Here is a 23,270-nt window from a genome sequence, read left to right on the forward strand (position 1 = left end):
TGGGACAATGGGGATATTAGGAAAGCCAGTCTATGCATGCTTCAACAAACTGCATAATCCAGGACCTTTCCATCAGCAGTCCATGGGTCTGTGCCCATATGGCCACATCTGAGCCTGGGACGAGGGGCTGGGTAGGTGGGGATTGTAGTAATTGGTCTACATGGAGTCCCCACAATGACACTAGTATTATTTTTTAAAGGTGTCCACTATCCTCCCAAAATGACTTCATCCTTGCCCATAGCTTCAATAATCTAATACTCACACATTAAATTCTCCAGTTCTCTTCTAAGATCAAACTCACAACACAACTGCCCTTGAGGCATGTCCTCCAAGATGTCTCAAGGGTGCCTCAGACTCAACATACCCAAAGTGAACTCTGATCTTCTCCTCCCCCAAACTGCTCCTCCTCCTCCAGTATTCCTTGTCTCAAGGAACGTCTAAGGGGCACACAAGCTTGGCACTCACCCCTGATACTTTCTTCTCCTTCACTGCCACCCATCTCAAAACCCTGCCAGGTTTTCTCCTAAATCTCTGGAATCTAGCCATTTCATGCTACCTCCACTGCTACCGTGGAAATCCAAGCCCCCATTATCTCTCACAAAGACAACTGATGTCCATGTATACTCTCATGCCTTATGATTCTGTTCCACACACTGGGATGAAAATGATCATTTCAAAACAGCAAACTAAGCCATTTCCACTGTTTAAAAGCTTCCAGTGGTTCCCACCTACTCTCAGAGTAAAAGCAAACTCCTGACAAGGGATTCTAAAGCCTTACAGTGTCCGGCCCCTTCTCCTTCACTTGCTGTCTTACTCTAGCAATGATGGCCTTCAACTTGCCTTGGTCTCCTGGCCCCCCAGAGGGCCTTTGTGGATGCTGCTCCAGATACTTGCTATGCTCCTCTTTGTCTCTTTCCACTAGTTAATTCTTCAGAGCTCTGCTGAAACAGCATTTCCTCAAAAAAGCTTTCCCTGACCCCCAAACTTGAATCAATCCAACTAGTACATTGGTTTTCAAGATTTTTTTCTACTGTGCCCCATAGAATGAAATATATTTGACTTTGTGACCTAGCATATACATACATGAACTGAATGAATTCTTACCCTTACTATATGATACATAGATATTTTGTATTATTTCACCTAAAAGCATTACAAAACACTGTTTGAGGGAAAAAAAGGGTGGGAGGCCTAATCAATCTAATGGAACCGTAGCTCTCCTTCAAAGCACTTGGCACATTTTTTATGATTGTTGGATTAATATCTATCTCCCTCAAAACCTGCATTAGGGAGTATTTGGTATTTTGCTCACCATTAGAGCCCTTGTACTTATTAGCAAGTTATCTGAGCCTCAACAGGCACTTAAAAAAATTTGAACAGTGAAAAATATAAATTTGTGACTAAGTACTTTTTCTTTGTAGTGCTTATCACAATTATAACTGACTTTAATTATCTGTATAATCATTAAGCTTCTCTACTCTCACGGCAGGAGGGCAGGAATCCTGTCTGTTTGCCCCCTTTTTATGTCTCCAGCATTTAACATTGTACCTGGAAAATGGTAAATAGAAATCATTTCCCAAGAACACTGTTCAAATCCTGGTAACCACATTCCGGCAAGAATGAGTTAATGAAGTTGGAAAATGTCTACTGCTCTGCATAGTTATCCACTCTAACACCAATTGCCTCAAAGACTTCAATCTTTGCTTCAGAGACTATGGAAAACCCAGTTTATTCCACAAAGCAAATGGAAACAAATTCTTCATGGATAGCCAGGTGTGGCAAGTCGGGATCTACTGATGGGTGCACTCAAAAGTAAAAAGTTAATTATGCGGGAACAGCTTATTTGTTATAAGCAATTTTTAAAAAAAATTTAGCTAGAAATGCTTGGAAATGTAATCTCTAGTTCCTAAATTCTACCACAGCTACTACTTCACAGCATTCACATTCCTTCTATATATATTATTCTTATTTGAATGGAACAAGACATACTTTGTACTTACCTTGTAATTCCCAGGATAGCTTCTCTGTGGACAAAACTTGTAGAAGTGAATTGCTACAACAGATGGTATAATCTCAGCTAAGCTTCTTGATACATCCTTGCACGAAAGTCACGTGGACATAGGAACATGAATGGTTTTAAAGTGATTAAGTTGGGTGGCTGTAGCAAATTCTTTGACGTCATAAACTCAGGCATTCCCGTTGAACACTCTTAGTATTTAACATACAACTAATCTCTTTCATTTTCCAATCTTCCCTGTATTTACCTAATTTCTTAAAAATAAACGCTTTTGTTAGAGTTTCTCACAAATCCAGGGTCTCCTGGAAATTTGTCAAGATAAACAAATTTCTTGCATATACGACATGATGAATCAACACATTTCTAGTTAGTCTTTGAAAGAGTTTAATTCTCTATTTTCATTAATTTATGTTCAATACATAGAGAATACAGGTATAGGTCAGGGATAGGAAATGTGCAAGATAAACTTGGAACAGAATACTGGGATTGAGTGGGAACTCAGGAGTGGAGTTAAAAGAGGCTCCCACTGGCCAAAGGTGAGGCAATCAATAAAAAAAGATAAAAACAATGGACTGAAAGACAAATACATTTAGATCTGAGTTCATAATGATACTTAAAAAAAAAAAATTCTCTGGTAACTTTTGGAGGATGCTATGGAACTACCTCATTATTTTGAAAACTAGTAAATAAAATCATGTATTTATTTTTTTGCCTTTCCTATACAAATTGTACCCCAGGGTAACCAAATAGTTGATAAGGGGATGTTTCTCCTTTTAGTATATTCCAGCTGATAATTAAAGAAAGAAGGGCATAATTAAACTATCACTATTTTGCAAATCCAAATGAGTGTGTCTAGGTCTTGAATGTCAATGGCTGCTAAGATCACAAAATAAGACAACCAATTAGTCCTCCTAAATGGAGTACACACCAGGTCTATGAAATACTCTTGCCAGAAAATCCCGATCTTAATGTCATCAAACCTTTAGATCAGAGTGCCCCAACAGAAACATGTGAACCACATGTGTAATTGTACATGGCAAATCAAACTCAATTTCAGTTCAAACTCAATTTCAAGTCCCCAGTAACCATACATGGCTACCATATTAGACAGTACAGCTCTGTCTAATCATTATATTATAGGAATAGAGGAACATGTAATCACAAGGACGCAGTTAGCAAAATCCAGACTGGCAACTCTTTAGGAAAAAAATGATCTGATTTCTTCAAGTAATAAACTGCAAGGGAGTGAAAGTGCAACAGTACATAGGAGGAAGGAAAGACAGACCTATGGGTTATCAGAAACTTAAGAGACACATCAACCAACAACAATGCACAGTTTGCATCCAGATCTTGATTTGGAACAAAGTGTAAAACACACATTTATGAGATAATTTAAACATTGACTGAATATTTGATGATACTAAGGAGTTATTCATTTCTTTAGGTGCAATAATAGCAGTGGTTAAATTTTTTAAATGTCTTCGAGCTACATAAACACCTATGAAGTAATATGGCATCTGAGATTTGCCTCAAAATAACCCAGTGTGATTGGTAGGGTTACAGATAAAACAAGATTGGTCAAGAGTTGACCATTATTTGAAGCCAGATGATGAAAAAAATTATACCATTCTCTTTACTTTTTAATATTTGAAATTTTCCACAATTAAAAAGAAAAGACTGTAGGATAAGATTACAATGATACTGTCCATATTCTCAGAAGTACAATTCATTAAAGACACTACTATAAGTCTTTCTTGGGACGTCCCTGGTGGTCCAGTGGGTAAGACTCCAAGCTCCCAGTTCAGGGGGCCCAGGTTCGATCCCTGATCAGGGAACTGGATCCCGCATGCCTGCCACGACTAAGAGTTTGCATGCCACAACTAAGAAGCCCGCGTGCAGCAACTAAAAAGATCCCACACACCCCAACGAAGATCCTGCGTGTTGCAACTAAGACCCCCGGAGCAGCCAAAATAAGTAAATATATATTTTTAAAAAGTCTTTCTTTCTGAACCTATAAAGCAGGGGTCCCCAACACACCCCACACCCCGCCCCCGGGCTGCACAGCAGGAGGTGAGCAGCGAGCAAGCGAGCCAGTGAGCAAAGCTTCATCTGCGGCTCCCCATCGCTCGCATTACAGCCTGAACCATCCCCACCCCCACTCCCCTCCCCAACACTGGTCCCTAGAAAAACTGTCTTCCACGAAACCAGTCCCTGGTGCCAAAAAGGCTGGGGACAGCTGCCTTAAAGTACCAGTGGCTGCTGCCACCACCACTACGCAGGGCATAAACTAGGAAAAACTTAACAAAAGACCAAACAAATAATAAAAATAATGCTCACTTTATTAAAACTTTGCAGAAGCTGAATGAGAGGGAAGAGGGAATGGTTTTTTCCACCTGAGGTTAAATGCTTTCTTTTCCTTGGGTTCTGCTGCCTGAGTTTTCCTGAGTCCCTGCTCCACACTCCCTAACGCCATCCATGCAGGTATCTTAGTGGCAAGGCTGTCTGGACACCAAACATACATTGTACAATTCATCTTTTATTTCTACTCTTCCTGCATCTCATCAGAAAATGGTGGAGATTTATAACAAAAGGGCACATAGGCCTACGGGGTTATGTGAGGCTAATCACATCAGATTCTGAGGTTTATGAGCTTAGCAACACTTTAGAGGAGTGCTGGCCCTCATACCCTGTTAAGTCTGTAATGCGTAACATATAAACAGTGCAAATGAAACAACAAAAAAGGAACAAATGTGTTAGCATCTTGTATCCAAGAGCTTCCAAGTACATGAAATCACTTCCAAAGTTGAGACGTCCTTTCCTGCTTATCCAGAGTTGGATACCGCCTAAAAAGTTTGGTGCTTGAGATTCACCTTCCGGTAGCAAATGCCTAGTTAATAAATTTGAACTTTGCAGTAAATGTCTTTCATCAATGTGAAAGAGTGTGTAGTAATTTGGGAGGCAACAAATTGGGGGCAAAGGCTCAAACTAAAAATGGTATTTATTTAGCTTTTTGGAAATATAAATAACACAATAAATGGCAAAAAGGAAAACAAAATAAAACAAAAAACCTGACATGTTATATGACTGATCATCTCCAGGCACAACAGCATTTATTAATGAGTATAAAAAAATAAATTTTATTATTTTTATCTGCTTTTCCCCCAGCTTAAATTACATGTATATTTTTGGAAGCTTGAGTTCCTAAGAAATTCCACAATTTCCACTATACCAGCTCCCACAATGTGACTGAGTGAGGTTAATCAAGGTCCCACTCCCATAAGGAAATTAATTTTTATCCTTGCAGATTCTGAACAACCAGACCTCTAGGAACTTAAAAAGCAGGTGCTTTCATTAGGATCCTTCTAATATGGGGAAAATGCAGCCATCATCCATTAAAACACAATCCAGTTTGGGTATAGGTACTCTTCAGGCTTTCCAAGTTCTCCACTTGACTACCAGACAAGGCCACCAGCTTTTCTGGCAGCCCAGCCTCTCCAGCTGCACCAAAAGTGGGATTCACAAAACTGAAGATAAAGCATTTCTGACCTTTCTTCCTGGAAGTTAGGAGGCTCTCTGCGTAAGAAAGGTAAGGAGGTTTTGCATCAAGCTTGCTTTAACAAGGAGTACTGGGGAAGGGACTGCTAAATCTACCCAGTGCACACCTGTGTCGAGGGTATGAGTATATAGCGTATACTTATCCATCACCACACAAGAAAGATAAGAGTAAACTTATAAATCAATCTGGACCAAGCCCCTCAAAACAGAGGCGAATTTCATGAACCAAGGCCACTGCCTATTGTAAAAACCTCAGTTCACCTAGGTCCTTTCCTGAGGAACCATATTAATCTCCTGATTCAAGAGGCACCTTGGCCAGGACAGAGGACAGAAGGAAAACTTAACTTCTGGGTAGGGCAATGCCACATGGAGTTTAGAGGTTGTGATTTATACTACAGTACAAGAAGATGGCAGCGTCACTAATACTTAGAGCTGGAAAGAGCCTTGGCTGGACGACACTCCTGGAGCATCTTTACTAATGCAGCTTAATGGCGGTTGCCCAGATGTCGTTGCTGGGGAGCGGGGGAAGAACCCATCCTTGGGGAACGGAGTTGCCTTTGGGATGATCAGATGGCACCAGGTACTGATCCCAATCATGCCTTAATGAGAACATTACAGAACAACTGTTTATTTTTGTTTCATTTCAAGCACTATGTTAGCAACTAAATATTCTATTACAGGACTTTGCCTTCAAATGACCGATATGAGTCCATTAAAGAACGTGATTTCTAGAAATTATGCAAAAGACTATTTCTTAAATGTACATATATGTAAGTGGGAAAAAACGCCAAATAACTTATATTTTATGGATAACCAAATAATGAATATAGAGTCGATCCTCATTACTTGCAGATTCTGTATTTGCAAATTTGGCTATTCACTAAAATTTATCTGTAACCCACAAATCATTACTCATGGTGCTTCCCTGGTTACTTGCCAACATGCACAGAGCAGTGAAAAATCTGAGTCACCAAAAGGCATGTTCCCAACTGTGGTGGAACAAGGTGACACTCTGCCTTCTTGTTTTCAGCTCCCCTACTGTAAACAAGTATCCTTTCTGTAGTCTGTTTAGTACCACATTATTCAAATTTTTGTGCTCTCTATTGGCACTTTGCTGTTTAAAATGGCTCCCCAGTACAGTGCTGGAGTGCTACAGCTAGCATTAGAAGGCTGTGATATGCCTCATGGAGAACACATGTATGTTAGATAAGCTACCTTCAGGCATGAGTTATAGTGCCATTAGCTATGAGTTCAATGTTGATGAATCAACAGTATGTATTAAATAAGGTGTCTTTAAAAAGAAAGACAAGGTTAGGTATTGATCAGTTGATGAAAATGTCGTGGCCAAAGGCTCACAGGAGCCTAGCTCTGTATTTCCTTCAGGAGCAGCAGTTCAGTATTCTCTAATTCAGCATTTGCAGTTTTATAGAATATAGCTGCTGTAAATAACGAGAACCCACTGTAATATATTTAAAGGCTAAAACTTGTATATTAACCAGAAATACACTTTTCCCAGAACAGCGCTAAAGAGTACTGTTGGACCTTGGAAGGATCCTCAGAGAGCACTTAGTTCAGTGGTTTTTCAAATCAGGCTTTGAAGACACTTAGGCCCCAAGTAGATGCTCTGGGGAGTCTAGAAATAACAAAGTGCTTCCAGTCAATAACACATTTAAACTGCCTGTGGAACCCATTCATTCGTTGTTATACAAACTGATTTTTCAAAAGATTACATTTGGGAGGGTAGTACTGTTCACATTTGAAGGCCACAGTCTAGTCCATCATTTTCACCTTGTAGGTGAGGAAAGTGAGACTCAGAACTGAAAACTTTACCCAGCTCATTAGTAACTGCAGATTAAGGTGAGACTCCTTGTTCCTAGCTCTCTTGGCTTTGACCTGTAAGAACTCACAAGTCAGTGTGGGTCATTGTTAACAGTCTCCACAGGTGAGTATACAGGGAGGGTTTCTTTTCCTTGGTCTGTTTAGCAGTAGAAGAGAATTAGGAAAACGAAGTCAATGATTTAAGTCAACATAACAGCTATAGCATGGGATAATACAGAGGGCAAGTCACAACCTGAGTTTCAGTGTCTTCACCTGTTAAAATAGGGACATCTACTTCTCAAGAACTGATGAGGACTAAACAAGACGTGTGTGGCATGCTTCAAACTTGGAAACATTCTATAAACTCATAAGGAACTAAAAATAAATAAATAAATAAAGATAAAGTAATAGACCTCAACAACATAAGCACTTTGTCGACTGCTTCTTGCTACCTAAGGGAAGGAAAACATGGAGAATGCCCCTCTGACCTTATCTGGATGAGTGCTGGCAGGGAGTGCTCAGCCTGGAGGTAATACTGCCGGAAAGGCTGCAAGAGGTGAGCAAGTGGGAACTCATCTGAAAAAGAAAAGGCACAATGCCATGTCATCATGCTTCATATGTACAGCATATTTCTCAAGGCAAAGTGACTTAGTCTATGATTATACAATATGATCAAATGTGTTTCATCTTTATCCTTGATTTCCAGGATATAGTTTAGAATTCAAATCCTAAAGGATCCTTCCAATTTGTCGCCTACCACCTCTTAGCTTAGGTGGAGATCATCCATGAGGAAAAGAGCTGTCAATCTAGTATTTTTCTTTTCTCCACTGGTTACAGAGGAACTTACCTGGATCCCCAAATAACTTGGACTCAATTTCACGCTTCTGTAGTAAAAATTTCTCTTTTTCTTTCCTCTGTTTCTTCTCTAATTCTCTTTTCCTCTCTTCCTCTTGTTCTCCTTCCAACATAACTCTGAGGGCTCTCTCTTCAGCTTCATATAATTCAGAGCGTTTTTTAATGAGTTTTCTCAGTCGCTGAAGGTGATGCTCAAAGGTCTCATCTGCTGAGGCTGGAGGACAGACCCCTGGGCAAAGAGATGCAAATGACATTTTAGATACAACTTTTTCTTATCCCCAAATCCATGTTCTAATGAACAGACTCAAAGTCCTACTTACAGTATGAATTTGGTTAGAGTTTACAAATTCCAACCAGCCTTCAAGTCTCAATTTGATCTTTTTGAGTCTTCAATTAATTTCACCCCTGACTTTCACTAACTCCTCTTTCTGTATCACACTACTTAACCTTTGATTTTGTTTATTTCTTAATGGTTTTGATCCTTCAGTTGGAGAATTCCTCTACTAAAGGGAGGAACTGTCTTTTACTTCTTCACTGTGAAATTCCTACAGCACAGACTCCTAGACCCAACTAATAAACAATTTTTCCTCTGACTAAGTCTGAACTTCTGAGAGCGCACACTTGGACAGTGAGGAAGAAATACACTTAACCAACCACAATAACCTCACAGTCTGCTGCTGAGGGCAGGGTGACCAAATGTTTCATTTGTCCAGTCTTAGCACTGAAAACCCAGTGTCCTGGGACAGATGTGATGGTTGGTCACCCTGATTTGGAGGTCTGACTCTTTTTTCCCTCAACCACGGCAGCTAAGTAGTTGCAGAATTCGCTCTCCTATCTTCATCTCCGAGGCTAACATTCCTTCAGATCATTTTGTCATGATTTCTTGGCTTGAACAAGTTTTCATCTACTCATTCCCACCTATGGAAACTCTACAACTCAAATCCATCTTCTACTAAGTTGCCAATTATTTTCCAAATACACACAAAATTCATATGCACTGAGAAATATAAGCTGTCACTTTGTTGTTTCATAATAATTTCATGGTTTGTTTCATTTCTTTACCTAGACCAAGGATTGGCAAACCTTTTCCATAAGCGGCCAGACAGTGAATATTTTAGGCTTCTGGATCATACAATCTCTGCTGCAAGTACTAAAATCTCTCAGTACAGCAAAAATACACAGACACGCCATCAGCCCCAAAGTGCCTCCAGACCCCTGAGAAGGTGTGGCCTGCTCCCATCTCGGTGTGCTGGCCTGCACCACCCGCGCTCATTCCCCTCAGCCTTTCATGGGTCCCTCCTGACCACCATGACACACTCCCTCTGAAACACCCCCCCACACCAATCCTCTTCCAGACCCCCTGCAACGACATGATCTAGGTTCCCTCCACCTCTACCATTACTTCTCTAATTCCTGCAGCTCCTAGATACCAATGCTTTCTCCTTTATTCCCCTTTAGCCACCCATACCTTAGGACCTCACGCAGTCTTTGGACCTTGGCATGATCAGAAAAAAGTTTCCACCTCTGAAGTCTTAAACCCAATTATTCTCTTCTCTGACTTTCTACCCGAAACTCTGTCAGCTTCACTAAAACCTCCAATCTAATATATCAGATTTCACCAAAACATGTGGTCGCCCATTACGCAAAACCCCAATAGACCTGTGCTCTGTGCTCACCTGCCAACTGCAGACTCATTTGATTATGTGACCTAGTGCCAGTGTATAGTTACATCAGCTCAGCCCATAATGGCACCTCCCTACAGCCATACTCCCATGTGTCTCTGGTTGGCTCTCACTCATTCCTCACAACAATTATTTCAAACATTCACTTCCCTCCTAAAGCCTTACTTCTCTACTCTTAGCAAATCATCTAGCATTTTCCCTAGAGAAAAGAGGCTATCAGGCAGGAAATCCCTTAATTTTTTGCCGCTGACTTTACTCATCTGCATTACTACCCATCCTTGCCCTCTTCGTTTTCATTTCAGTGGAAAATGGGTCCTTCTCCACTTAAGTTAATTCCTCCATCTGGGATCTGAATCTCCCTACTTCCTGCAGGACCTCAAGCCATTAACTATCCCTCCTGCTTCTCTTCACAGGCAAACTTTTAATAAGCTGGACTCACTGTCTGCTTTTCTTATCTCCTCCTCTTTGATCTAGTCTAGTCTGGCTTCTACCCATACCACTCCACTGAAATGCACCCAGCACCAGTCACTAATAATCTGTTGGGTACTAATTCCCATGGATGTTTATTAATCTTTATATTACTTGATAATAATAATAATAAACACTTATACAGCATTTACTACATGCCAGGATTTTTTTTTTTTTTTTTTTGCGGTACGCGGGCCTCTCACTGCTGTGGCCTCTCGCGTTGCGGAGCACAGGCTCCGGACACACAGGCTCAGCGGCCGTGGCTCACGGGCCCAGCCGCTCCGCGGCATGTGGGATCTTCCCAGACCGGGGCACAAACCCATGTCCCCTGCATTGGCAGGCAGACTCTCAACCACTGCGCCACCAGGGAAGCCCGCCAGGACTGTTTTAAACACTTTATGCATATTTACTAATTTAATCATTGCAACACCCCATGGATCGGTACCATCACTATTCCCTTCTTACAGGTGAGGAAAAACCAAGGCACAGAGAAGTTTAAGTAACCTGCCCAATATTATGCAATCTCTCCGAGCATTTGCCACTTTCTAGAAAAAGTAAGGGGTCTACACTTTCCTCCTATCTCTGACCTCTCTTGATCTCTTTTGTGGCCTCCTCCTTACCCATCTTGATTTTGACATTCCCTAGGATTTTGTCTTTGGGCCTCATCTCACACTGCACAATCTCCTCAAGGTCATCCCTACTTAGAGCAACATGCTGATAAACTCTTATCCAGGATGTACCACAAGCACCACAAACATAACAGGTCCCAAACTGAACTCATCAGCCCCAAGCCTGTTCCTCCTCTTGTTTTCCTGGTCAATTAGAATGGTATCATCACTCATTCAATAGATCAAGCTAGAACCTGAAAGTCATTTTTTTCCTTCAGCTCCCACATGCTGAGTTCCCCCAAGTTATTTACTTATATGTACACACACACACACACACACACACACACACACACACACACACACACTCTCTACTCACATCTCTTAAATCTGTTTACTTTTCTCCAGCTCACTATCTGACTCTTAGTTCACACTCCCATATTATCCCTGCCCAGACTGCAATAGCCCTATCAGTCTCTCTTTTTTCCTCCCTCCTAGAAGCCCCAAACCTTTCTCTACTCTGCCAGCACTGATCTTTGTCATCTCTGCTTAAAATCTTCCAATGGTTTCACTCAGCTTTAAGCATAGGTGAGAAGTCTAGCCTAGCAAATAAGACACTTTGAGACGTGGCCCTGCTTACATAACCAGCTTCATTTTCTCAGCACAGTGAGAGAACTTAGAAATTTGCTCTTTTTCTTTTAAAGTATCCAACAAAACCAGTTTACTAGATACTAAATCGTTTTACATTCAAGTCAGTTAACTCCAGAGCCTGCTTATTTTAATTTCTAAAATTTCTTCCTTCTTTCAGACCAAAGTGAGGCAGACTAATAGAAATTGTGTTGTACAATAAATTCACTTGGCTAAGTTTACTGAACACTCAGCTCACGGAGGACATGAAGTAGGGGAATATGAAATAGTAGCCCTCAGGTTTTACATTATTATAAGGAAGAGATAGAGGTAGACACAGTAGATGCAAACTCCCTCTGATTCATAAATGCTTTGTGGGGTCATCTGATTCTGAGACCTGAATCTGAATCAGCCAGGCTGGAGGCTGGCATGTAGAAGTTAATCATTTAGCTAGTGAATGAGCCTGACTGAATGCACATGTCCCAGTGACATTTTATTAAGGATCTGAGCTGCAGTTTTCAATTATATTTTAAACCACACAGGGCAGATCATTTGCTATTGTGGTACTTGCTAATTTGTGTACTCTCAAATATCCCTGGTGAATGTCAATGGCCTACAGCCTACTAAATAAGGCAGCATGTTGTTCAAGCCAGGTGCAAATGAGAAGGAGCAGTAAGTCACCTCAGCCCAGATCAGGGAAGGATGGAATTTACTGTATTTACTTTTGAAGGATAGTGAGAGCTAAAAATGGCAAAGATGGTACTGAAGGCCCTCCAGACAGACTGGTAAGAGCAAGGATCCAGGCAGGCAGGAAAGCACAACTGGGGAACTTCTAGAAAACCAGTGCTCCCTCTAGAGGTAAGAGGAGACCACTGAGGTTCTCTGGGTCCAAAAGGGACCTGCAGGTAAGCCAGGGACACCCATGCAGTCTGCGGGGCACTCCCTGCCCCGTCCAACCATTCACACCTCTACAAATATCAATGTTTCAGGTTTGAAATGTTTATGAAGGAGCATGCTAAGTTTTCGACACCTTCTGAAGCACCAAGTAAAGATAGAATAGCTTTCACCTTGGTATATGGGCTTGACCAGCCACGCCAACCTCACTCAGAAAAGTGTGGCTAGGAATGCCTGGGATGGTAATGAGTCAAGAGGAAGACAGTGCAGGACTTCCCTGGTGGCACATTGGTTAAGAATCCGCCTGCCAATGCAGGGGCCATGGGTTCGATCCCTGGTCCAGGAAGATCCCACATGCCTCAGAGCAACTAAGCCCGTACGCCACAACTACTGAGCCTGTGAGCCACAACTACTGAGCCCACGTGCCACAATTACTGAAGCCTGTGAGCCTAGAGCCAGTGCTCTGCCACAATAGAAGCCACTGCAATGGGAAGTCCATGCACTGCAACAAAGAGTAGCCCCGCTCACCACAACTAGAGAAAGCCCATGTGCAAGTAACACAGCCAAAAATAAATAAATAAAATTTTTTTAAAAAGTAAAAAGAAGAGGAAGACAGTGCGGTGGGTTCCCACATCCTTTTCAATTTTGGCTACCAGGGATAAATATCTCCTGAGGCTTTCTACTTCCAAAGTTCTGAGGTACTACTCATAAGCTTAGTTACCCTACTTGGTGAAAATAATGAAGTATCAAGCATTTTTCCTTCAACAATTTTGGGGAGAATGGAAAGAAATGCAAAGCCATGGTTACCTTTCCTTGCTGCAGCCTCTTTCCTGAGTTTCCTCAATTTCTCCAAGGCCCGAAGAATGTCCACCATTCTTTTGGTGTCTGCTTGTTTTTTCCTCACTTCAGATAGGACACCATCAGCAGCAGCTTTAAGTTCCTGCTCCTGGATGAGAAAGAGAGCCCATGAGACCCAGTATGGAACCTTACGAGTAACAACCTTACAGCAGAGAATATCTGCCTGGCCGTGAGATTTCAGAGGATCAGACAGTCCCAAGGTTAAGAAAGACTCTACTGGATCTACATCCCAATTTCCTGAGCCATGCACAACTCCTCTCTGCATTGGTCCAGCCAAGGGATTATCTTCCCTGCAGCTTCCATGTGGGCTCTTGCCTTTGTTTCTTCCTCAGAGTTTCTCAAAGTGTGGTTCAAGGAACATCTGCCTCCAACTTACCTTGTTAAGTTGGGGCTCTCATTAAAAATGCAGACTCCTGGATCCAAAGATTCAGACTAGCAGGGAAGATAAAGAATGGGGTTGGAAAGGCCTAGGACTCTACAATGTTCTCAGTGATAACCTAAGCACGGTTTGTGCCCTGATGCTCTAAAGTCTCAAGAATCTCTTTGATATGACAGTCTTTTAAACATCTGAAGACCCAATCTTACTCTTAAGTTGGTTCACATGTAAGCTAAATAACCCTGGTTCCTCAAGTCACTACTCACAGGACTCTGTCTCCAGTACCCTCACAGTGCGTGGTAGGGAGGATCCTTTTGCCTAAAAGCTCTCTTTCCCATCTGTCAAATAAGCACTATAGTTTCACCATTACAGACACCCCATGCTGTTTCACTCTTTTGTTTCTGGAACTGTACATGTTGCTTTCACTTAGCTTTGACATTTCCTACAAGACTCAGCTGAGATGTCACCATATCATCTGGGAAGCCTTCCTTGATACCTTCCCCCAGTGGATTAGATATTCCTTCTCTGGGCTTTTATCGCACCTACAGTTGAAATCCTAACACACACCATGCTATACAGACATGATCCCCCATGGTGCTCTAAGCCCCCTCAAGGACAAGCACTATGTCTTATTCACCCCTACTTCCAGCACTCAGCAGTGGGCCTGCCATAATGGGCCCACATTAAATGTCTGGTGAACTGACTCATATTCCCTTAGGTTAAGGCATTGCCTCCAAGTACTCTCCTTTAAAGCGCTGATATATTCCTGGAGGTGTGAAGACAAAGCTTGCCATCAATATACTTTAGAGGGGAGTTGGATCAGACTCCAGGGCTGTAGCAGACACAAGGAGGACACAAGCCTGTACCCGCTGGTTGTGGAGAGTGGAGGGAGAGGGGAAGTCCCTAGAAGCATTCAAAAGTAATGAGAATGCCTTAACTATTTGACTGATTTCCAGTTTCACCCTGGCTCTCTACTTAAGTTAAAACTTGAGATCAGTAGGCTTTGGAATCGAGCAATCTGGGCTCAAATCAGGAGTGAAATTGCCACGAACCGGTTGTGTGACTGTTGGCAAGTTAACCTCTCTATGCCTCAATTTCCTAATCTGTAAAATTGGGATAATACTGCCTACCTCTCAGACTGTTACAAGGTTTTGAGTAAGTGCTCAAAAATACCATCGTTGAACTTGGGATATTGTTGAACTTGTAAATAAAGGAATCCTGGGAAAATCATCACTAGTGCCCCATCAGCCAATTAGGGTATATGTTCCTTGAGAAAAGGCCCCAAGTTCTCTTTTTTTGTATTCTTAAAATCACCTAGAGCAGGACAAGACGCAAGGACCCAGATTCTTGTTCGTCGTGAATGTTACTAAGTGGACAGAACGCTGGAGCAGAAAACAGATCTGTCATCCCTGCAAAACCACTATGCGATCCTATACTTTGTATTTATGGGACTTTGCAGCGCACCTAGAGCATTTGTGTTATGTACTGTACACCATTAACATGCAACCAATACGGAAATATGAGGTCGGAAAGGCAAACTATCTCTTTATTTTACGGATGAGGAAAAAGAGGCTTAGCCCTGAGGAATGACAGTGCAAAGCCTCAAGCCCCATCGGGTGTCAAACACCATTACCCCTGCTCCCGTGTGCATCCGCTGCTCTTACCCGCTTCTTCTCCTCCACCTCCTGCACGCACTTGACCCTCCAGCGGTCAATCTCCTGCTCGCGCTCCGCTGCCCGCGTGGCCTCCGCCTCCAGCTCGGCCTCGCGTTCCCGGGCCCTCTCGCGAAGCCGCAGCCGGCGGCGCCGGACCCTCTCCAGCCTGCGCCGCGCCTCGCCCACATAGGCTGCCTGGGTCAGGAGCTGAAGTCGCTCGGCCAGCTCGGCGCGCAGCGGCTGTGCCTCCGCATGCAGCTGTGCCCAGGCCACGCCGTCAGCCTCGGCCTCGCGCAGCGCATGGCCCAGGTCGCGCAGCCGCCGCACCAGGCGCAGGGACCCGCGCAACCGAGCCCGCACCTCGCCCAGGTTGGGGCCGGCGGGCGCGCGCGGGGACACCGGGCAGCCGGCCCGCCGCGGGGTTCCGAACACCGCCTCTAGCCACTGCCGGTCGCGCAGGCGCTGCAGGGCCGCGTCCCCAAGCACGTCGGACGGCGGCGGTGCTTCAGGCCAGCGCGGGCTCCAGGGCGGCCCCGGGCCTGGAGGCGGCGGCCGCGGACGCTCACCAGCGTCGTTCCCTAGGAAGGGCCGGCACTGGGGCGGCGGGGGAGGGAGCGGCGGTGGCGGCACCTGGTAGAAGGAGCCGCCGCCGCCGCCCCCGCCCCCGCGGGAGGCTTCCCCGGGGGCCCGGGGCTGCAGAGCCAGCGGGGGCTGGAGAAAGGGGGCGGAGGCCCCCGGAAAGGGACCAGGCCGCTGGGGAAGAGGCGGTGGGAAAGCCGGAGAGGGTAGCGGTGGTGGCGGACAGCCGAAGGGAGCGGGAGCCGGCGGCTGCGGGAGCGGCGGGCCCGGGCGACCCGGGGTGAAGAAGGGTGGCAGAGCCATGGCCACCACTGAGGGATTCTGAGAAGTGACAGGAATCTGAGTGGTTCTCAGCGAAAGTGTCTTCCGGGAGGAAGTGACGTAACCGCGCGCGACATAAGTGTGACGCACCCGACCCTAGGAGCCCAGCGCATGGATGGGCGTTCATTCAACCCTTCAATTCAAAAATACTGTCCTTACTGAGCATTCTAGGTGAGGAGCTAGCCCTTTTGCAGTGCGACTAACAGATACAGTTCCTGTCCTCGTAGAACTACCTATCTAGTAAAGAAAACACATTAATCAAGTAATCCTGCAATCAAATGCAAAAGGGCAGCGGCGAATGTAAGTACTACCAAAGAGGAAAAAAGGGCAAGAAGAGCTTATAGGAAAATTAAATTTAAAGAGGTTGGGGAAGGTTGTCCTAAGGATTTGAGACTCCATCTGAGGTCTGAAGGGTAATTATGAGATAAATCGTAGAAATAGAAGAGAAAGAAGAGAGGGACGCACAGTCCAAATGGGAACAGCATTTACAAAAGCCCCCTAGTAGACTAGGAGTAGGTCTGGTGCGGGAACTGAAAGAATGCCAGTGTGGATGGAGCACAGAGAGGCTGAAGGGAGCCTGGTGATCCTGGGAGGTGGACAAGATCGTAGCGTCCAGGATCTCATATCTTAAGAACAGTGGGAAACCACTGGAGGGTTTTAAGCAGGAGGGACAGGGAAGGCCATTCACTCCACATGATTAGATTTTTAAAATTAAACTCTGAGATAATTGTAGCTTCACATGCAGTTGTAATAAATAGTACCGCAAAATTCCGCGTACTTTTTACTCAGTTTCTCTTGCAAAACTGTATTACAATATCACAACCGGGATGTTGACATTGATGGTCAAGATACAGAACATTTCCATACTACCAGGATCCCTCATTTGCCCCTTTATAGCCATACCCACTTCCCTTCCTTAACCTCTGGCAACCACTAATCCTCCATTTCTATAACTGTTGTCCTTTCTAGAATGTTATATAAATGGAATCATACAGTACATAACCTTTTGGGATTTACTCTTCTCACTCAGCCTAATCCTCTAGAGATACATCCAGGTTCTTGCATCAATGTTCCTTTTTTTTTTTTTTTTTTTTTTGCGGTACAGGGCCTCTCACTGTTGTGGCCTCTCCCGTTGTGGAGCACAGGCTCCGGACGCGCAGGCTCAGCGGCCATGGCTCACGGGCCCAGCCGCTCCGCGGCATGTGGGATCCTCCCGGACCGGGGCACGAACCCGTGTCCCCTGCATCGGCAGGCGGACTCTCAACCACTGCGCCACCAGGGAAGCCCCCAGTGTTCCTTTTTATTGCAATAAAGGTGTGCAAAAAAAATGTGTGGATAAAACGAAACCACACTTTGTGTAATCATTCACCTGCTGAAGGATATTTGGGTTCTTTCCATTTGGGGGCTATCATGAATAAAGCTACTATAAACATTTGTATACAGGTATTATGTGAACACAAACCATCATTTCTCTGGAGTAAATGCCCAGAGTGCAATTGCTAGGTCATACACCAGTTACATGTTTCGTTTTTAAAGAAACTGCCACATTGTTTTCCTAAGTGGCTGTACCATTTTATATTCCCACCAGCGATATATGAATCATCCATTTTGCCTGCACTCTCATCAGCATTTTGTGTATTTACTATTTTTTATTTTAGACAACCTGATAGATACGTGGTGATATTTCATTGTGGTTTTAATTTGCACTTCTTTAATGGCTAATTATGTTGAATATCTTTTCATATGCTTGTCTGCCATCTGTATACCCTCTTCACTGAAATGTCTGATTATGTCTTTTGCCCATTTTCTAACTGGATTTTTTGGTTTTTTTACTGCTGAAATTTGAGTTTGTATTCTAGATATTAGTCCTTTGTATGTGGTTTGCAAATATTTTCCCCCATTTTATATCTTGTCCTTTCATCCTAACATGTTTGTTTTTTCAGAGCAAAAGTTCTTAATTTTGATGAAGTCCAACTTAGCAGTTTTTCCTCTTATGGATCATGATTTTGGAGTCAAGTCTAAGAACTCTTAGCCCTAGATCCTGAAAACTTTTCTCCTGTGCTTTTTCTCAAAGTTTTCTAGGTTTACATTTAAGTCTGTGATCCATTTTGAGTTGATTTCTGTATAAGGTATTGAGACTTAGTTTGAGCCCCCACTCCCGCCCCACCCCTTTGGATGTCCAATTGCTCCAGTATCACATGATGAGAGCTTTACTTTTCAAAGCTGTAAAGTGATGGATGATCCCTTGGGTAAGAGTCCAGCTCTGTACCATGAGAACCAACATGAGCCTGACCTCACTTCCCAAGGGACCACTAATATTTCTCAGAAACTTTGTAATATTCTACATATTTATTTGTATTTTATGTATTCAGTAATTAGGTAATACTGTACATAATATTTAAAGGCTTCAGTTTTTATCTTAAAATTTATTAGGTAAGGTATGGATATACCTTTTTATTTTCTAGATGTATACTGTTGTCAATACCATTTATTAAATATTCTTTTCCTAATTTGAAATATCACCTTTTCCAATACTAAATTCCCATATATATTTGGGATCTATTTCTGTACATTCTTTTCCATTGGTCTGTTGAGGCACTGGTACACACTTAAATATTTAAAGGTTTATAATATATATATATATTTTTTTTTTTTTTTTTGCGGTCCGCGGGCCTCTCACTGTTGTGGCCTCTCCCGTTGTGGAGCACAGGCTCCGGACGCACAGGCTCTGCGGCCATGGCTCACAGGCCCAGCCGCTCCGCGGCATGTGGGATCTTCCCGGACCAGGGCACGAACCCGTGTCCCCTGCATCGGCAGGCAGACTCTCAACCACTGCACCACCAGGGAAGCCGGGTTTATTTTAAAAATAGAAGATGCAGTCCTTCCTCATTCTTCAGTTGTTGGTTAGGTGGAGAGGCTCTGGAACCAGTCTACCTGGGGTTAAATCCTGGCTGTTACTTACTAGTTGTGTGACCTTGGGAAAGCTACCTAAACACTCTGGGCTTAAGTTTCTTCATCTAGAAGGGTTGATAAGAGTTGTTGCATTAAATGAACAGAGTGACACAGAGTAAGCACTATGAGTGTGCATTATCATTTTGCTTGTTTACCATTCTTATTTTTTTGTGTGAACTTTAGAATCCATTTGCCTAGTTTCATTTTAAAACTTATTGGCATTTTATTGGAATATTAGATTTATAAATTAACATAGGGATAACAGACATCTTTATAATATTGTTTTCCCATTGAGGAACATGGGATACCACTTTTCATCAGATTTGCAAAAATACCTACCCATCCACTCTTCCACTTACATTGCTATCATCTTAGTCCAATCCATCATCTTCTAGTAGGCTTATTATAATAGCCCCAAGTACCCCTGATTTAGTCCTTGGTCCTCTGTAGTGTGTTCTGTTATACCACAACCAGAGTGGTCTTTTAAAACTTACATCTGATTATGTCATTTCTCCATGTAAAACCTTCTGGCAACTTCTCATCTCACTCAGAATCAAAGCCTGGAAGGGAACTGGAAACAGCAAGATCAACTTGTAGTTTACTGTGGAGGGGATGTGGGTTCAAGAGAGTTATGTTTTGTATGTTGGTAAGAATTTATCTGATTGATATATACACACTACTATATGTAAAACAGAAAACTAATAAGGACCTACTGTATAGCACAGGGAACTCTACTCAATACTCTATAATGGCCTATATGGAAAAGAATCTAAAACAGAGTGGATATATTTATAACTGATTCACTTTGCTGTACACCTGAAACTAGCACAACATTGTAAATCAACTATATTCCAGTTAAAAAAAAAATTGATCCAAAAGATGGTAGGAGATAAAGGGCAAGTGCTGGAGAAATGTCCACAAGTAGGCCTCTAGTCATGTCTCCCTCCATTTATCTCAGCACCTTCCCTTCCCAACAATCTAAAACACATATCTACTGATGTCCAATTCTCATGCTTAAAACCCTTTTAATAACTCTCCACTACTTTCTGCATAAAATTACAACTTAATCTGGCATACAAGATATTCTATAATTTTTTAAAAATGTACAGAGCACCAAATATATGAAGCACCATGTATGTGCTGGTTATAGTTAACGAAACAGGCATGATCTTCATGCTAGTGGACTTGACGGTGTAGTTGGAAAGACAAGTGAAAAATAAGCTTGGGGGTTTGCTATAGAACAGGAAATACTAGGCATTGTTTAGATGCTTCTGGGAATGTTTCAGAAGGAAGGAGACCAATAATGTAGTAGAGATACTAACAAAAGAACCGGAGGCCTTAAGAAATTAGAGGGGATGATGGGATCCCCTCATAATAACATGGAGTGACTGAGTTTTGATAAAAGGAATCCTTCAGCTGTAACTGGAGAGAAAGGTTGGGTGCTGAAGCAGATACATTTATAGATTTGATGGTGGGAAGATGAGTTCCATCTTTTGATGGTTTCTCAATGAAAGGCAAAGTCTTCAGTAAGATGGAGAAGGGAGAAAATACATTAAATCGTCTTCTCAGAGTAGTAACATGAAGTTGTACTGGTTGCCTATTTCTCAACTCCTAAATCTCCCTAGTTGTTTCACATTTCTGAGATTTTGATTTACTTTTCATTATTCCTTTCTGGAAAATTCCTACTTGTTCTTCCAGATCCATCTGGGCTATCACCTTTTGTGCCACACCTGGTACCTACCTCACTTCCATTATTATAATGCACTGATGTTTGTATTTGCTTCCCCTACTAGAGTAGTAAACTTCTTGGGAAGCTTGGTCTGTATTCCTAGTGTGGGGCCCATGCAGGATATTTAAGTAAGGATTTTCAATCAATGTTTAACATAAACAGACTTTTCGTCTGTGGAATCTACAACTAGGAGAATTTATTAGAGGAATATGAATTTGTCAGGATTAACAGTCTCTAGAATAAAGCCACTCATGATATCTGTGTCCTTTTAAAAATGGCACTGCATTACGGACACACCACAACAATGGCTTTCATTTAATCCTTTTGTTTTATTCAAATGTCAAAACAAGTTTCAAGATACAAATCGTAGTTATACTCAGTTGTGTTTAATTTAAAAACATCAATTATGCTTTAACTTTCAAAACCAAATGTAAGTTGTTGTGACTAAAATGTCTCCCAGTGCATTTCTGGAGGACTGCCTTTAATATATTTAGTAGCTACTCCAATTTTCACTCTACAAAAAGGAAAATGATGAGGCTGTAAGAAAAAGATAAGGAACAGTTACAATATGAAAGACTTCCTGAGAAGAACTTCAACCATTACTAGGGAGACCAAGAAAGATACCAGTTTCTGTTCTATACTCTAGCAACCAGGCTTAAACACTTTGCAAAACTGTATTTCTGGTCCTACCCCAGCCATAAATAGATATCTAACATCTCTTATTACATCACAGAAAACCCAATTTCATCAACAAGATGTAGAATTTGCTAATAGCTTAGGGTTCTTTTCCTAAGAAAATGGGGGCGGGGGCAGTAAGAGGAAAACTCACGAGTTTATAAACTAAAAACTGAAAACAAATGTTTAAAGGTACTCTGATTTAAACAATTTCAAACGAGGCTGAACTGAAGGAACAGTATAGGAACTTCTATCAATATAGTGGGAAAGAAAAAAGTTTAAAAGGTACACAAATATTTTAATATTTATGGAATCAAATGAAATAATTTTCACTGTTAAGTCCCCCAAATTTCCCCCACTGTTTAGTTTTCTTATATAATGAAAGTTAATAACTTATATTTTAGTATGAACACATTCCCTTCTGCTGATAGCACAGATTTTCTTTAATATTCTATGAAGCCAAAGAATTAGACAAATATCCAGCACCAGAAAACAACAAAAAACTAAGTACTTTAGGTAAATGTATTAGGATATTTTATTTAGCTCAGCACATGGCTGTAATACTACTTTTAGAATTAGATGTAGTCTTCCCCTGAAGATTTAAGGCAGACTTCAATTCCATCTGCTCACTCATGGTACTAAAATGGACCAAAGATGGCAAATAAATCAGACAAGTCAGCAAGAGAATGGCCTTTTTTTATAGTCCAATGGGGAAGTTTAGTGTCATTGCTTAGTGGATAAGACTAAGAATACAGCTAAACAAATCATCAAAATAAGGTTCTTCAGGGTACTTTCTCCGTGAAATCTTTAACTACTTGGAAACTACCTGTTCCAATTTTTAAGATGAAAAAAATTCTAATATTTTCAGGAAACAAACATGGGTAGAAAAAGCTAAACTAAAGAATGGCATCCCAATCTTCAATTTTAAAGAATTTATTTTCCCATTTATAGTTACATTATTGTAAAATCCACAGTTATTGCAACACCTGCATTGCTTAAAAGAACTCCTAAGCATTTTTTTAAAGCGTATTTTTTAAAAACCAAACCAAAATAATGTACATTTTGTCTCTGAACACTGTGTCATTGAAGTCCATGTAATGTCAGTCTGTATAAATCAATGTGATGTTACATTATATACATGATCTGATTTTTATCCTAAAAGCTGACCATGTATGATATCCAAGATAGATCCAATGCTTTTAATGTCAGACTGTAGAGACAGTTACGATCCTAAACAAAAGAAGGAAAACTTTATATACAGAAGTCTGACAGTTTAGCTGTTTGCAGCATCTGCTTGACGAGGCCATCCTTCTTCTTCAACTCCAGAGTCATACTCCTCTTCAGAGGATTCTTTCGTTGGAGCCCTATAATGAAAAGCCATCAGTGCTTTTTGTTTTTTTAAATAAGAATTAGGGGTAAACACAACTTCTCAAAAAAATGAATAATAAAAAATTAATCCACTTAGCTAGAAATGACAAACAAAGAAGGAAAATATTAAGAGCACTTCTAATACTAAGATTGCTTAATGGTAAAATATGGGAAACATTTAGAGCACACAACCAAAAACTACAAGTAGTTTTCCCAAACAAATTTTTTACTGAAAT

General features: G+C 41.9%; 2 protein-coding genes across 2 annotated transcripts in view; both read right to left on the reverse strand.

Annotated features, from left to right (window-relative positions):
• Positions 1-4,999: 4,999 nt before the first annotated feature.
• PDCD7 (programmed cell death 7) lies at positions 5,000-16,308 on the reverse strand. The gene is made up of 5 exons (XM_065872257.1): positions 15,420-16,308; positions 13,329-13,467; positions 8,238-8,474; positions 7,879-7,966; positions 5,000-6,171 (listed from the first exon to the last, which is right to left on the reverse strand). The coding sequence occupies exons 1-5, from the start codon at positions 16,290-16,292 to the stop codon at positions 6,048-6,050; spliced, it is 1,461 nt and encodes a 486-aa protein (XP_065728329.1). The 5' UTR covers positions 16,293-16,308; the 3' UTR covers positions 5,000-6,047.
• A 6,631-nt stretch (positions 16,309-22,939) lies between these two features.
• The window catches only part of CLPX (caseinolytic mitochondrial matrix peptidase chaperone subunit X), a 35,038-nt gene continuing 34,707 nt past the window's right edge, over positions 22,940-23,270 (reverse strand). The window contains exon 14 of the mRNA XM_065872525.1: positions 22,940-23,030. Within this exon, the coding sequence (XP_065728597.1) occupies positions 22,940-23,030 (91 nt within the window). The remainder of the gene's footprint in view (positions 23,031-23,270) is intronic.

This window comes from Phocoena phocoena, chromosome 2 (genome assembly GCF_963924675.1).
Source record: "Phocoena phocoena chromosome 2, mPhoPho1.1, whole genome shotgun sequence".
NCBI lineage: Eukaryota > Metazoa > Chordata > Mammalia > Artiodactyla > Phocoenidae > Phocoena > Phocoena phocoena.